A 13,888-nucleotide genomic window follows, 5' to 3' on the forward strand; every position below is an offset into this window, starting at 1 on the left:
AAATGGGGTTTAATTGCTTAATTTTAGAAGCTGAATTTTAATTGTAAATTAGTTTAGGCATAAATTTGGATATCAATGAGAATTTACAATAGTAAAAGTTGCTTTAATAACATATCCGTTGTTAGTCAAATGAGTTTAAATCGTGAATTACTCACTACCATTACGAAACACACACACTAAGTTTTAACTCTAAGTTTTATGAATATAAAAGAAAATGAGTAAAAAGAATTATGAAATGTATAAACTACATTTACTAATACAAGTGATCAATTTTGTACTTTTTTTATGGACTACTGAAGAAAATTTAGTTGTCTATATGCTCACTCATCTTATTTTAAATTTAATCTTTTACTTTTTTCACATGATGTTTGTAGCTTAAGTATGGGCGAGATATATACAATAATAATTGCATTTTTTAAAGTTTACATTCACCACTTCTTTGATTATTTTCCATTTCCTAACATTTTTTCCTTTTCCTTCTTGAGTAACATTTTGGGGGTTATAATATTGCTTATTAACATGGACTTTCTTTTATTAAAATGCACTTTCCACTTCCCATTATTTGATACAAGTTGATATATCTATCCAAAATACCCATTTTATATATAAGCTCAAATTTATAATTTCAAAGTCATTTTCAAATAAGTATATATATATATGTATAATGTATACAACAATGTGATATTACTCAACAAATAAAAGTTCAATGTTTTCAGATTATTGTAAATGCAGGAGGCTTTTTATCTAAAGATAGAATGGGGCCAAATAAACAATTCTATAGAATAAAGACAAAGCAAAAGTTAAATTTTGTTTAGCTAATGTGATAGGGACTCAACGCTGGCCAAGAACACGCCGACCGGAGAAGAGGCAGTGCAGCCAGAACGTGAGAGTGGGAAGGAGAAAGGAGAGACCGACTCCGTTCGCAAGCACGGAAAGATAGGCCCAGAAGGAACGCGTCGCGGCCCGCGAAGTTTAGGGACTTCAAGTCCTACTAGCATTAGGACGTTTAATTATTTTTGAGTTATTTTGTTTCCTTATTTATTTTGAACAATATCTTTTCTGGTTTTCTTTTTTATTCTTTCCTGAATCGTAAGTCGAATCAAGTAGGGTCCGAGCTCTATATATAGAGCTCATTAGAGAGTCAGAAAATCATCGAGATTAAGAAATAAAACATCTTTTCTCGAAACCCTCGTTTCACAACTCTAGTACTCGCCTTCGCGAACAATCCTCGGCTCTTGCAATCAAGTTTACGGTGCTCTACAACCTCTCGATAGACCCCCAAGGTCTATCATAATGTCTTAGTATGGGATTTCGTTAATGATGCGCCAATTAAGTTGAAGATTGAGGGAGCCGCAAATTGTAAAGATTCAACTAGATCATCTAATGATTGTATCGTTTACATTTATTACTCTTGTACTTATCTCACACTTCTTAATCTAGTAGATAATTGCAATCATCACAATCAAAAGATAAAATGTCATGTTTTCATTCATTGAGTAAAGAAACTACCAATATACTTTTAAGTATTTACTTCAACGCTTCATCAAATCAAAATTTGATTTTGATGCGTATATTAGGCTCATCTTTTATTTTATACTATCATGGTTTCTTTTCATTTGGGCATGTATCAAACTCGAGTAACATTCAACAAATCATATGCATGATTTAAATTAAAGGTGGATCATAAATTACTTAGTTAGAGCTAATTAAATTTAAATATTTGTAATATAATGCTGAATGGAGTGACCCAGTGTAGAGAAGAAGTCTACAAATCCAATTTGGTAAAACGTGAGATTGCTTTCTCGAAGGAGTGTAGATATTTGCACTTCATTAATGAATAATGATTCTATCCATAGATGTGACTGGGGAGGTATCCTCAAAGATATTCCAATGATTATGAAGCAGATATTAATAGTTAATAATTGTAATATTTAACCAGCATGATGATGTACTGGATGGATCAACCTCACGTCATCCAGATTTTAGATATTACACGAGACAATTATTTTCAATTTTTCCATACCCAATTACCTTATTATATTCTCGACTCCTCTATTTGAATTTTGAATGAAGCTTGAGACGAGGTTGATCAAAGCTTCTTGTGCTTTGTGAGTCATATATAGATCGAATTACAAGTCGACATATGTCCTTTAATTGATCTCTTCCTTGATATGAATGACCTACTATAAAGTACTAATAATCTTATTTTAATAATTCACCTTCAATTCGTTTCTCGATATTTGAATATTAAGCAATTTTTTTTCCGTCATGATAATCCATTGTATTTACTTCGACTAATGTACTTTAAAACTCGTGAAATAAGTTAGTTTAGTCCCTGGCATGTTATCTAATTAATGGAATGGGTCATGTACAAGATTATAGTCTATTGAATAGTTGGGATTTATATTCTAGTTATTTAATAAGGAGAAATGGTATGCTACATGTTTTATATGGGCTTCTTATGTGAGCACCACTCTCGTTTAACCCACGTTTAGCGTTGTTCGTTTCGATTTATATATTTAGTTTGATTTTAATACATTAAAAAAATGTTTTTACAATTTTTAATTTCACAAAATTCATAAAAATCAAAGCTCGATTTGTTATTTTATTAATTTATTTGAAATTACAGAGAAAACGAACAAATTGAGTTCTTTTTTATGAATTTTGTGAAATTAAAAATTGCAATAATATTTTTTAATGTATTAAAATCAAACTAAATATACAAATCGAAACGAACAACGCTAAACGTGCGTTAAACGAGAGTGGTGCTCACATAAGGAGCCCGGATAAGGTACGTAGCATATCATTTCTCTACTTAGGAGTATTATATTGTGCCCGTCATTTTATGGTGCCATAAATAGTTTTACTAGAATTATAAAAAAGTTTCACAAACAAACTAATTCAAATAAATAACATATAACAAAAATTCAACTAAACAAACTAATTGTCAAATTACGATTCTATGTTCATTCTTAATAATATTAATTATTATATATAACTGCTATTTAAATCTCTAACTTCAGAAATCATTAAAAATTAGGCTCGAATCTGAAATATTTTTTTAATTAATCATCAAATTACGTTTATAGATTCATTCTTAATATAAATAACTGCTACTTAAATGAAGGCCAAAAAAAATTATGTCAATTGGGTCATTATTGGATCTCCCCAATATGGACCCAACTCAATAATAAGTTTATCCAAACCCAACCTAAAATCATCAGATTCTTATTGGGTCAAAACTGATAATTTTATCATGAAAAATGAAATTTAGTCTTGTATACTCAAATCAACATATAATTCATCAATGCAACTCAATATAACATAACGTCAATGCAACTATAAATATACTATCCAATCCAGATTTAGATTGAAATATGATCACATTGCCACAAAATCTTGACCAGTACTTCACCATGTTAGACTACCACTACCCTATCACATCCTTCAAAAAAAGACCACACTTACAAATATTTTATTTTGGAAGGAGGGAGAGGGAGGGTTATTAACTTATTTCCCCTTCAAAATTGACTCAAAGGTGGCTTCTCTCATCGATCTAACGCTATAATGAGATAGTTATCCGTGCAGGCAAATAAATGTCCTAGTTCAGTGTACTGAAATTAAATACTCCATATGTAAGTGATGGTTTATTTTATTTTATAAAAAAAGATGGTGACACAAAAGCCGCCTTGGGCCTTCAAGCATTAATTAGCCCACGTGAATTTTGTGCTATTCCATTTTCAGCCCAGGGAGGGCATTCCGCTACTAGGGGTGGCAAATCGTGCGTGTCGGGTCATTATCGTGTCGACACGATAACGACACGAACACGATAACAGCAAACACGAACACGACCCGTTAAGAAAACCTCAAACACGAACACGAACACGACACGAAATCCTCAGACACGAACACGACACGAACGCGACACGAACCCATTAACGACACGAACCAATTCGGGTCAACACGACACGATAACAACACGTACACGAGATGACACGATAACGACTCGATAACAACACGACCTGATAACGGTTAAACCTATTAAAAATGAAAATAATAAGAATTAATAATATTAAAATATTATTTGTTAACGGATAACACGAACACGACACGAACACGTATTGTTAACGGATAACACGAACACGACACGAACACGACACGAAATTTTCGTGTCCTTAACGGGTCGACCCGATAAGGACACGAACCCAATAAGCTCTGACCCAAACCCATTATTTTCATGCCGGTTCGTGTCGTGTTATCGTGTCGTGTCAAAAATTGCCAGCCCTACCGCTACTATCTATAAATAGGAGTACTACTAAGATAAAAACAAACAATTTATTGGAAGAAATTAAAAAAGGTGGTGGTGGTGGTAGGAAAATGGAAGGATCAGGCAGTTTGAGGTTGATATACTCAGTAGATTCAGTGAGGAGGAAGGAGGTTTACCGGCGTTCAATTCCGAGGAGGGGGAGAGTCAAGGTGGCGATCGTCACCGGATTGGCTCACTCTCTCTCCTCCATCATTTCACGATCCCAATCAAGGTGGCGATCGTCACCGGATTGGCTCACTAGCTAGTTTGATTAATAACATACTTATTGCTCAAAAATATTGACTTATAATATTTAGAAATATTGAATTATAACAAAGTAGTAACAGAGTAATTTTAAAAATGTGCGGAGTAACAAAGTACTTAGTTTTAAAAGAAACAAATCGATTATGCAAAAGGAAAATTAAGTAGTAGTAACATCCAAAGAGTATTATTTAAACTTAAGATAAATAAATTAAAAGTAGTACTGTAACTCCATCGAACGAGAGACGACATCATGATTATTTTTATTTTCATTATCAAACAACGTCTCATTTTCTACCTTATTTTAAATATAGATCTTTAAAATCCAAGCTGACTTTTGATGAGCGAAATCAACTTTCCTCTACTAAAAATAAACCTTTTAAATATTTTTGTGACTTTTATTATACTTACTATTGATTGTAAAAATCAATTGTTCAGAATTAGTTCACATAAACGTCAATAATTTAGGGTTTAAACTTCAAAATGACTATATATATAATCTAATGACTATATAATGATACTACTAAAAAATAATCTCTTTCGTTCCGTAATTCATATTCATTTTGTAAACGTCACACCTTTAATTAAACTTACTTACTTCTCCCTCTTATTTTACTTTTTTCCTTCATTTAAATAATTAAACATCAATTTCTTAAATCTAATACTCTCTCTCTGCCATTTGAAATTCCAATTTACTATTTTAGTCTATTTGCGAATAGGAGTCTTAGTTCACTTTAACGGTAAATAGTAGGTTAACTCCGCATTCCACCAATTCATTTCACTTACATTTTATTATAAGAGTGAACCACATAAATGTTACATGATCTTTCACTTTCGCACATAAATGGTACTTGATCTTGATTTTATATCATTTTTGGTACCTCATGACAAAAATAACCCTAGGTACCAAGTATTTAATTTTTTTTTGTTATGGATGATATATTTTGAAATTTCAATTTAGTACCAAACATGTGATATCTTTTTTTCTTTCTTTCTTATTTTTCTTCTTCTTTAGTTTCTTCTTCATTCTTTTTCTTCATTTTCTTCTTTCTTTTTAGTATTTTATCTTCCATTCTTCTTCTTCTTTTTCCTCCTTAGTTTATGTTTCCTCTTTTTTCTTTTCTTTTCTCTTCTTTTTTTTTTCTTTTTAGTGTTTTATTGTAACACCCCGTTTAAAAACAAAGAGAAAAAAAAATCAATTATTTATTCCAAATTTGTAGTCATCTATTGAGTCAAATATATTTCTACAACCCCATCACCAAACGATTTCCCCATATCTTAACTCCCTAAAATCTCTTCAGCAAACCAAATCTCGACAGAATTATTATACTACTCTATATCAGTTTCAAATCTACAATTTATATGTGAATATATACACCCAAACCGTCCCACAAATTTTTCATCACGTCTGGAGTAGGGCAGCCGTGAGTTTCATCAAGTTTTCCCCTTGCACATTGAAGTTCATTCCTTGAAACGAACAGGTATAGCCTTTTCCCCTCAATTTTCTTGGCATAGTTCATGATTCACGATAGTTCCTCCATGAGAATTTATTTCACCCTTGAAAAATTGTTGAATGATTTATTAAAGCCTCGACCTTTAATGCTTAGATGTTGCCTTTTTGTTTCTTCCAAACTCAATTCTTGATGCCCATTAATAACTGAAATCAAACAATTAGAAAACTTAATAAAAGGTTTAGAATGGGGAAAAGGGAGAGAGAAGTACCGGTTTGTGCTTGGTGGCGGCGGTTGGTGAACGGAGCTTATACGGCTGGAGCTCGGCGGTGACAGAGAGGCAGTGACAGCGGCAGCGGTGGTTACTGGTGCAGCAAAGGCCGAGAGAGGAAGAGAGGTGGAGCCACATTTTGTACTTCTAATTTGGGTTTTGCCGTTTCTGTTTTGAAACTTTAAATTGTGAGATGAGAATTGGGATTGACGTTTTGCAAAATTGAGAATAGGGAAGGGAGAGTACAGAGGAGAGGAAGAGACGAGAAATTGAGAGTGAGCTTTGTGCTCATTTGTGAGAGTTGTAGAAGAATGGCAGAGAGAGCGTGAGATTTAGAGAGAGAGAGTTGCTGGTTTGAGTTGTCTTTGGGAAGTAGACGTGTGGTGGCAGGGGGAGTATACTATGCTACTGTTTCTTTTTCTTGCTTTAGATTTTAAGTGTTGGGCTACTTTAATACTTTTAGTTGGGCCTTGTAAATTAAATAAATGGGTTGGAGAGTTTGTGTTTAATTGCTCTGTAGTTTGCGTTTAGTATATTCTACTTGGCTAATTAAATAATTTTGAGTAGGCGTTGGACTGATTGTGCGAGAATATGTATGTTCATCTATGTGAAAGAATGATGAATAATTTGAGCACACGCACGTAGGATGCATGCATCGTTTTAAATTAAGATATTTTGCAAAGTCTAATTTTTAGCCTATCATATTATTTTAAAAAGGGTGAACTTTGCACGTCGTTTGTGGTTGAAGCAGAAACTGATTGAGGAGTTAAGCATTTGAGGTGGACTTTCTTTTTAAATAAGGGCAATGCCCTAAGTATATTTTTATGTGAAAATGATATGAATATTTGTCATGCCGTGTTTTGTTTTATTCTATGGAACCTATCTGATGTGGCTTTTGCCATCAATGGATAATCGAATTCGGGTCTGTCTAGGGAGTGAGTCTCTATTCAGGCTAGTGTACACCTATGGAGATCGTGAGCCGTCTTTTGGGTCGGCCGGTCTAGTGACTTGGAATGTGGCCACATTCCTTGTCATCAGTGGATCAGATATGGTAGACATCTATGGGAAAATGACTACGCAGTCACGAGTTTTACGATGGAAATGATTTTTGTGTCTTGGGCGATTTCTAAACTTAAAACCCCAAGGTCACTCAATGGTGGCATGATATAACTGTTTTTATATAATTGTTTTTGGCATTTGTCCACTGAGTGCATCAAGTACTCAGCCTTGCTTTTCTTTTTAAAAAAATGTCCAGGTTGAGCGGTGACGAGCGCGGTGGGTGTTGAGCATAAAAATGAAGAATGTCTATCAAATGTCTAGAATATGTTGTGTCTTCATACATAGCATTATTCTACTCTCGAAATGCTTCTGCTAAATATTGTTTTTTTTGAGTTGTTGATTGTTGAGATACTCTGATTTTATTCGAGCTATTCCTATTTGTTTCGAGCTATGGTCGATTTGTGTTGATTTCCCTCTTTCTTCCCTGCTTCTTTAACCCTCCCCTAGTCGCGATCAACCGTGTTTTCTATCCTTAGAAAATGCGGGCGTGACATTTGTACATACATCTAATTGCATTCATAATATTAATCAAGAACAAAACACCTAATTAAATTAATTATTTAAACAAATTAAATCAATTGAATATTTTTAATTAAATTATTTTATACTCATTTTAGGGTTGAAACACCTAACTAAAAATATTCAATTGTGTATATCATTATAAATACAATTCACAATTTTAAATTAATTATAAATATTAATTTAAAATATAATACTAATAATAATATGATACTCCCTCCGTCCCGCACTACTCGCACTTATTTCCTTTTTGGGCGTCCCAAGTTACTTGCACTTTTTCCATTTTTAGTAAAAAATTTCACCTGCAGCCGTCATTTTTTACTTTCCTATACACTCATTCCTTAATCTCCGAGCCGAAAAGAAAATGAGCAAGTAGCCCGGGACGGAGGGAGTATTATATGATCATAATTTAATTGATTATACTATAATTATTTATTAATTAAGAGCACTAGTTTTTAGTATTATAAGTTATAACAATAACATTATTATAATAATAATTAAAGTTGGTCTCACATCCTACTTTCTTTTATACTCCTTCCATCCTTTGAATTTTATCACATTTTTATCAGACATGAGTTTTAAGAAATGTAATGAAAAATGAGTTGAAAAATTTTATCACATTTTTATTAGACATGAGTTTTAAGAAATGTAATGAAAAATGAGTTGAAAAAGTTAGTAGAATATGAGTTCTATTTTTAAATTATTAGTTTTATAATAATAAAATGTGAGTGAAATGAGTTAGTAAAATGTTGGATCATTTATAGTAAAAAATGAAATTTGACAAATTTTATGAGAGAAACGAAAATAAAAATATTTTTTAACATCCATGGTAATAAAAAAGGAATGCGTGAACTTATTTGCAAAACAAACAGTTCATGGTATTTGGCTAAATTTAGTATACTTTCCTTTTCACATTTATTAAAATCATATGCGTCCAATTTGAAAAGGGAATCAAGCTCCATGTGCAGTTGCAATCATAATGATTATAATTCCCAAATTACCCATCATATCATGACAAGAATATTATCAGATAGAGCAAATCTAGCAGGGCAATAACGTAAAAACGTGATCTTGTATTCAAATAAAACTCGACTGCAATCTGAGGGAGAGACAGAGAGGAGAGGAGAGGAGAGGAGAGGAGCAATGGGATTTGAAGGGAAAGAGGGAGCACTGGCTACTGACTTTTTCTGGTCCTACACTGATGAGCCTCACGCTTCACGCAGGAGGCAGATTCTCTCTCAATACCCTCAAATCAAGCAATTATTCGGCCCTGACCCCTTCGCTTTCCTTAAGGTTTGTTGACGTTTTGCAATGTAGGTTTTTATTTCGAGAATTCATACGAGATCTGAGCTGAAACTCATTTTGTGTTTGTTTTCTGCTGCATTCTGATTTTGGTGCATTTAATTTTGTGATTCAATCCTGAATTCATGTGCGCGCGCTCGACTGCTAAAGTTTTTAGCTGTTTTGTTGCCATTTTATGATCAATGCTAGGGTTTTTGTTAGAAGTGATCTTTGATGGGGATTAAGCCATTCACTGCAAGAGGAAAATTACTTATTGAAGATAAAGAAATTTAACTCTGTCAAAACTCAACTAGGGGATTGTGAATTTCATTTCTAATGTGGATATAGTCTTCCTATTTTATCAGAATTTCAAAAATTTTTGCCTCCTAATATTGAGAAGTATTCTGAGATTCTTCTGATACTTCACTGTAGCATTAGAATCTAAGTACTATAGTTGTTTGAGATGAATCATTAGTACTCCCTTTTCTGTTTTAGAGTAAGACGAGATCATTGTGCCGAAAATCCCCTGTTTTTGGTTTTCCAATTTTGCATCTGTATGGATGATCAGTAGAGTCGAGGGTTGCTGTTCTGGGATTGTGAATTGGATGATTGTGCTAAACATTAACTTATTTAGCATTTGGCGTGTCTTAATAAACCGCAATGCACAGAATGCTTCGGAAAAGGTTCGAGTAATTAGATTGAATAAAGATTTACCTTGTATCCTTCATTGCAGATTGCTGCAGTTGTGTTGCTTCAGCTATGGACTGCGACTTTCTTACACAACGCATCCTGGGTGAAGATACTTATAGTGGCATATTTCTTCGGCTCTTTCCTCAACCACAATCTCTTCTTGGCCATTCACGAGCTTAGCCACAACCTAGCCTTTTTGACTCCTGTCTACAACCGGTGGCTAGGAATCTTCGCCAACCTTCCCATTGGCGTTCCCATGTCCATTACTTTCCAGAAGTATCACCTCGAGCACCATAGGTACCAAGGGGTGGACGGACTTGACATGGACGTCCCAAGCCTCACAGAAGCCAAGGTTGTGAGAAACATCGTCTCAAAATCCATATGGGTTGTTCTCCAACTATTCTTCTATGCTCTCCGGCCCCTGTTTCTCAAGCCAAAACCTCCCGGCATATGGGAGTTTATTAACCTCACTATCCAACTGGCCCTTGATGCTGCCATCGTTTGCCTCTTCGGCTGGAAATCCTTCAGTTATTTGATCCTGTCCACGTTTGTTGGAGGCGGGATGCACCCCATGGCCGGCCACTTCATTTCAGAGCACTACGTGTTCAATCCAAAGCAAGAAACGTATTCTTACTACGGCCCTCTCAACCTCATGGCATGGAGCGTGGGCTACCACAATGAGCACCACGACTTCCCAAGAATCCCCGGGAGCAAGCTGCACAAGGTGAGGGAGATTGCGCCCCAGTTTTACAAGGATCTTGATTCGTATCAGTCATGGAGCCAGGTCATCTACATGTACGTAATGGATCGAACAGTCGGGCCATTTAGCCGGATGAAGAGGAGTCAGTCAGTGTTGGACAAGAACAAGTCTGAATAGGCGTGTAAGATTTTTGAATATAGTGAATTTGTTTGTTATAATACTTTTCTGAAGCTTTCGGCTGCTTACTTATGTATGAAATTCTTGATGCTAATTATTTTTTGAGAAAGAATATTGGATGAGTTATTTTTCCTTGATTTTTAGTAATCATATTTCTTTTTCTCACTAACATATCATCCCAGATCAAATTCAGACTTTTACATATTCAATATTTTTGTTGAGCCTTGAATATCTTGTCTAATTTAGTTCTTACATTGAAAATATTTCAATGTAAGAACTAAATATATTTCAATGTAAGAACTAAATTAGACAAGAAATTCAAGGCTCAACAAAAGTATCTTCTCTTCTGTATTGAACGCATCTTTTATGTAGTTTTCTATATTAACTACCTCCGTCTCATGCTTCTCGCATTTTTCTTTTTCGATTTGTCTTAAACTACTTGCATTATTTCTATTTTAATTAAGAATAGAGGTATTTAATTAAAATATTAGAGTTAATTAAGAAAAGTGAGTAGAATGGGACATAGAGAGCATTAATCTTTATATCTTATATTTTTCGGGAAAAAACACCTCCAAACAAAAGCTACCCTCTCTCTTTGGTTTTATTATAAACTATTGGAGTTCGTTTCATAGCCGTCCTAAATTAAACTGTGATTAACATTGTAATTTTAGTCAGTACAACTTACAATGTGCTCAAATGCTGTTACGTGGCTTCGAATTTTTACTGAGACCAGTCACCACGAGTAAAGGTTTTAAGTAAGAAATTCATACAATGCACAGTTGCCCTTCATTTCAGTGCAGTTAGACATAAAATTTGTCATCATCATAAATATACCCAGAAAAGAAATGCAATGCTGGGTTCTGAGGCCCTGTTTGAGATATTTCTGTTGAAGACTGTTGTCCGATTATGCTTATGCAGAAGTGTTCAGAACCTCATCTCCACAAGGAACGTAGACGAGAGGGGGTCTGGACTCAGCAGCAGGTGGTCTCGGTTTCTCTTCAGGTGCAGGCTTTGGCGGTCTGGAATGAACTTGTTTCAGTTTCTCTGCAGGAATATCAAACTGCAAGCCAAAAGAATAAAGCAATAGTTGAAGCATTATGTCAAATATTTATCTTGACCGATTAACTTTCAAAGTGAGCTTGCCTACCTTGTAACTACAGCCAGCTATGCAAGCACGAAAGCATTCCTGAAAGCAAGAATGCAATTAGGCACGACCAAGAAAACTGAAAGTGTTCAAGAAGTTGAGGTGGCACGAACCTCCGAGTACCTGACAGAACCAGGGGAGCGATCAATATAGGCACTCCACTGCTTGTCCTTGAGGACGGGGTCTTTGTAGCATATCTCGTCACATTCTCCCAAACCTGAGTTTACAATTTACATCAATAGCATCAGAGTTCCCTACTAAACTAATTACAAAGCAAGAATACCACGGTATTTGTAGTCTGTTTATAAGGAAAGAAATCGAATTGCAGATTCAAAACTTACATTCGTCCCATGTCTCGCCATCAGCATCACATCCCTTTTTGCAGAATACTCTCCCTAAGGGAAATCAGCACATGACTAATCAGATAAACAAGAACAAATTCCAACAACAAAAAGCAGGATTAGGAACAGAAAGATCTACTCAATGTTTGCAAACAACCAGCCATTCTACCTATTTTTATACCTGAAACCAACAGTATCTCACACACACTTCCTGTATCATCGCATATGATAGAACTGACAATACACGTAAAGGTCATCCCAATAGAACTATTACAAGACACACCCATTCTAGGGGCAGCCGTCCAGGTGGTTATGTGTCTCTTTCAAAAATACTTACCCAAGTACTACAATAAGACTACTGCCACAAGAATACTGAAACGCCTAAAAGGATAATTGCGTAATTTAACTAAGATGCGGTTAGAAACATGGGTAACTGTCAAATTGGGGAAAATACAATAAATCATTCACCATTCATAACTGATTCTCCTTACCAGGCTACTGCATATACGGTTCAAGACCATCATGATTATTACCAATTTGAGGATATACTACATTACAAGAAATATCTACTGTTATGTCAAATACATGTATGGAATACCCCTAAATTGCCTTAAAACTCTCCCACAAACAGCAATCCGATTCAATTATTCAAAACAAAATAGTCCTCCACCCTCAAACACTTTGATCAGGAGTTCCAAAAACCTAACAAAAAAATTAATGTTATTATATTTGTTTAAAAACTGATATTATGATTAACAAATTTCTGTCTTTACTGGGAACGGAATCCCCACAAGGAAACTCATAACCACTAGGTATTTATCAATTGCAATGTGATGCACGAATGCAGCGAGAAATGGATTTGTTCGTATCAAACTAAATCCCTCCATCATTCAAGAATATTCTAATATTTCACAAGTATTGACTACTGATATACTACTAGTTAGAAATGCCAGTACATGCAAATCGGGAAAAATACAATGGCTCATGCACCATTCATAACTAATTCTCCTTCGTGAGATGCGGAATTATAACCATCACAATAATTACTTGTTTGAGGTTATATTACATTAAGGAAAATCATCTACTGTCATCTCAAATACACATGCAAAATACTCCCAAATCCATTCTATGCTTCAAAGTAGAATGTTTCTCATCACACAATATTAACCCCCGCTCTCTTAAATTCTTCGAAGACACAATGTTTGACTGAAGCGCGTTGGGCCTACTGCAAATTGGTCCTCAATACCTCAAAACTCTCCCACAAGCAGCAATGCTGTCTCTCATACATAAATCCAAAACAAAATAACCCTATTCTCCATAAAACTTGCTATTACAATACAATCTTCAAACACAGATTTTACTCCATTTTTGCTCAGAGGTTCAAAAACCTAACATCAAAACTAATGTTTATCATAAGCATATTTCCATCTTTTTTATGGAATCGGCATACGGAAACTCATTATCATGGTCTCATTCGAGAATATTTCTAACAATTTAAAAGTATTCAGACACAATCCAGGAAATCAAACACACACAGGATTAATAGTTCAATCAGATTTTTTTATAAAAAAGCTTCTTAATTAATAGTTCGACATTTGCATGGAGCACAAAACAAAGAAATTCAGCACTACTTAAACAAAAAAAAGGTAAACAGTTGAAATTACATGGGATTTGGAAGAGAGAAGCGT

General features: G+C 34.5%; 2 protein-coding genes and 1 long non-coding RNA gene across 3 annotated transcripts; 1 reads left to right on the forward strand and 2 right to left on the reverse strand.

The window, feature by feature from the left end:
• Positions 1–5,753: 5,753 nt before the first annotated feature.
• On the reverse strand, positions 5,754–7,139 carry LOC121788617. The gene is made up of 2 exons (XR_006047878.1): positions 6,290–7,139; positions 5,754–6,224 (listed from the first exon to the last, which is right to left on the reverse strand). It is a non-coding gene; the product is annotated as an uncharacterized LOC121788617 (long non-coding RNA).
• A 1,675-nt stretch (positions 7,140–8,814) lies between these two features.
• Positions 8,815–10,862, forward strand: LOC121788616 (sphingolipid delta(4)-desaturase DES1-like). Its single transcript, XM_042187260.1, has 2 exons — positions 8,815–9,160; positions 9,882–10,862. The coding sequence occupies exons 1-2, from the start codon at positions 9,011–9,013 to the stop codon at positions 10,713–10,715; spliced, it is 984 nt and encodes a 327-aa protein (XP_042043194.1). The 5' UTR covers positions 8,815–9,010; the 3' UTR covers positions 10,716–10,862.
• Positions 10,863–11,427: 565 nt separating this feature from the next.
• LOC121788627 lies at positions 11,428–13,880 on the reverse strand (the record flags this gene model as incomplete). Its single annotated transcript, XM_042187267.1, has 5 exons — positions 11,428–11,775; positions 11,863–11,901; positions 11,973–12,076; positions 12,201–12,254; positions 13,865–13,880. Coding segments are annotated over 5 exons (363 nt in total), but the record flags the coding sequence as incomplete, so codon positions are not given.
• Between the last annotated feature and the right edge of the window lie 8 nt (positions 13,881–13,888).

The sequence above is a fragment of the Salvia splendens genome, unplaced genomic scaffold (assembly GCF_004379255.2).
Source record: "Salvia splendens isolate huo1 unplaced genomic scaffold, SspV2 ctg1101, whole genome shotgun sequence".
NCBI lineage: Eukaryota > Viridiplantae > Streptophyta > Magnoliopsida > Lamiales > Lamiaceae > Salvia > Salvia splendens.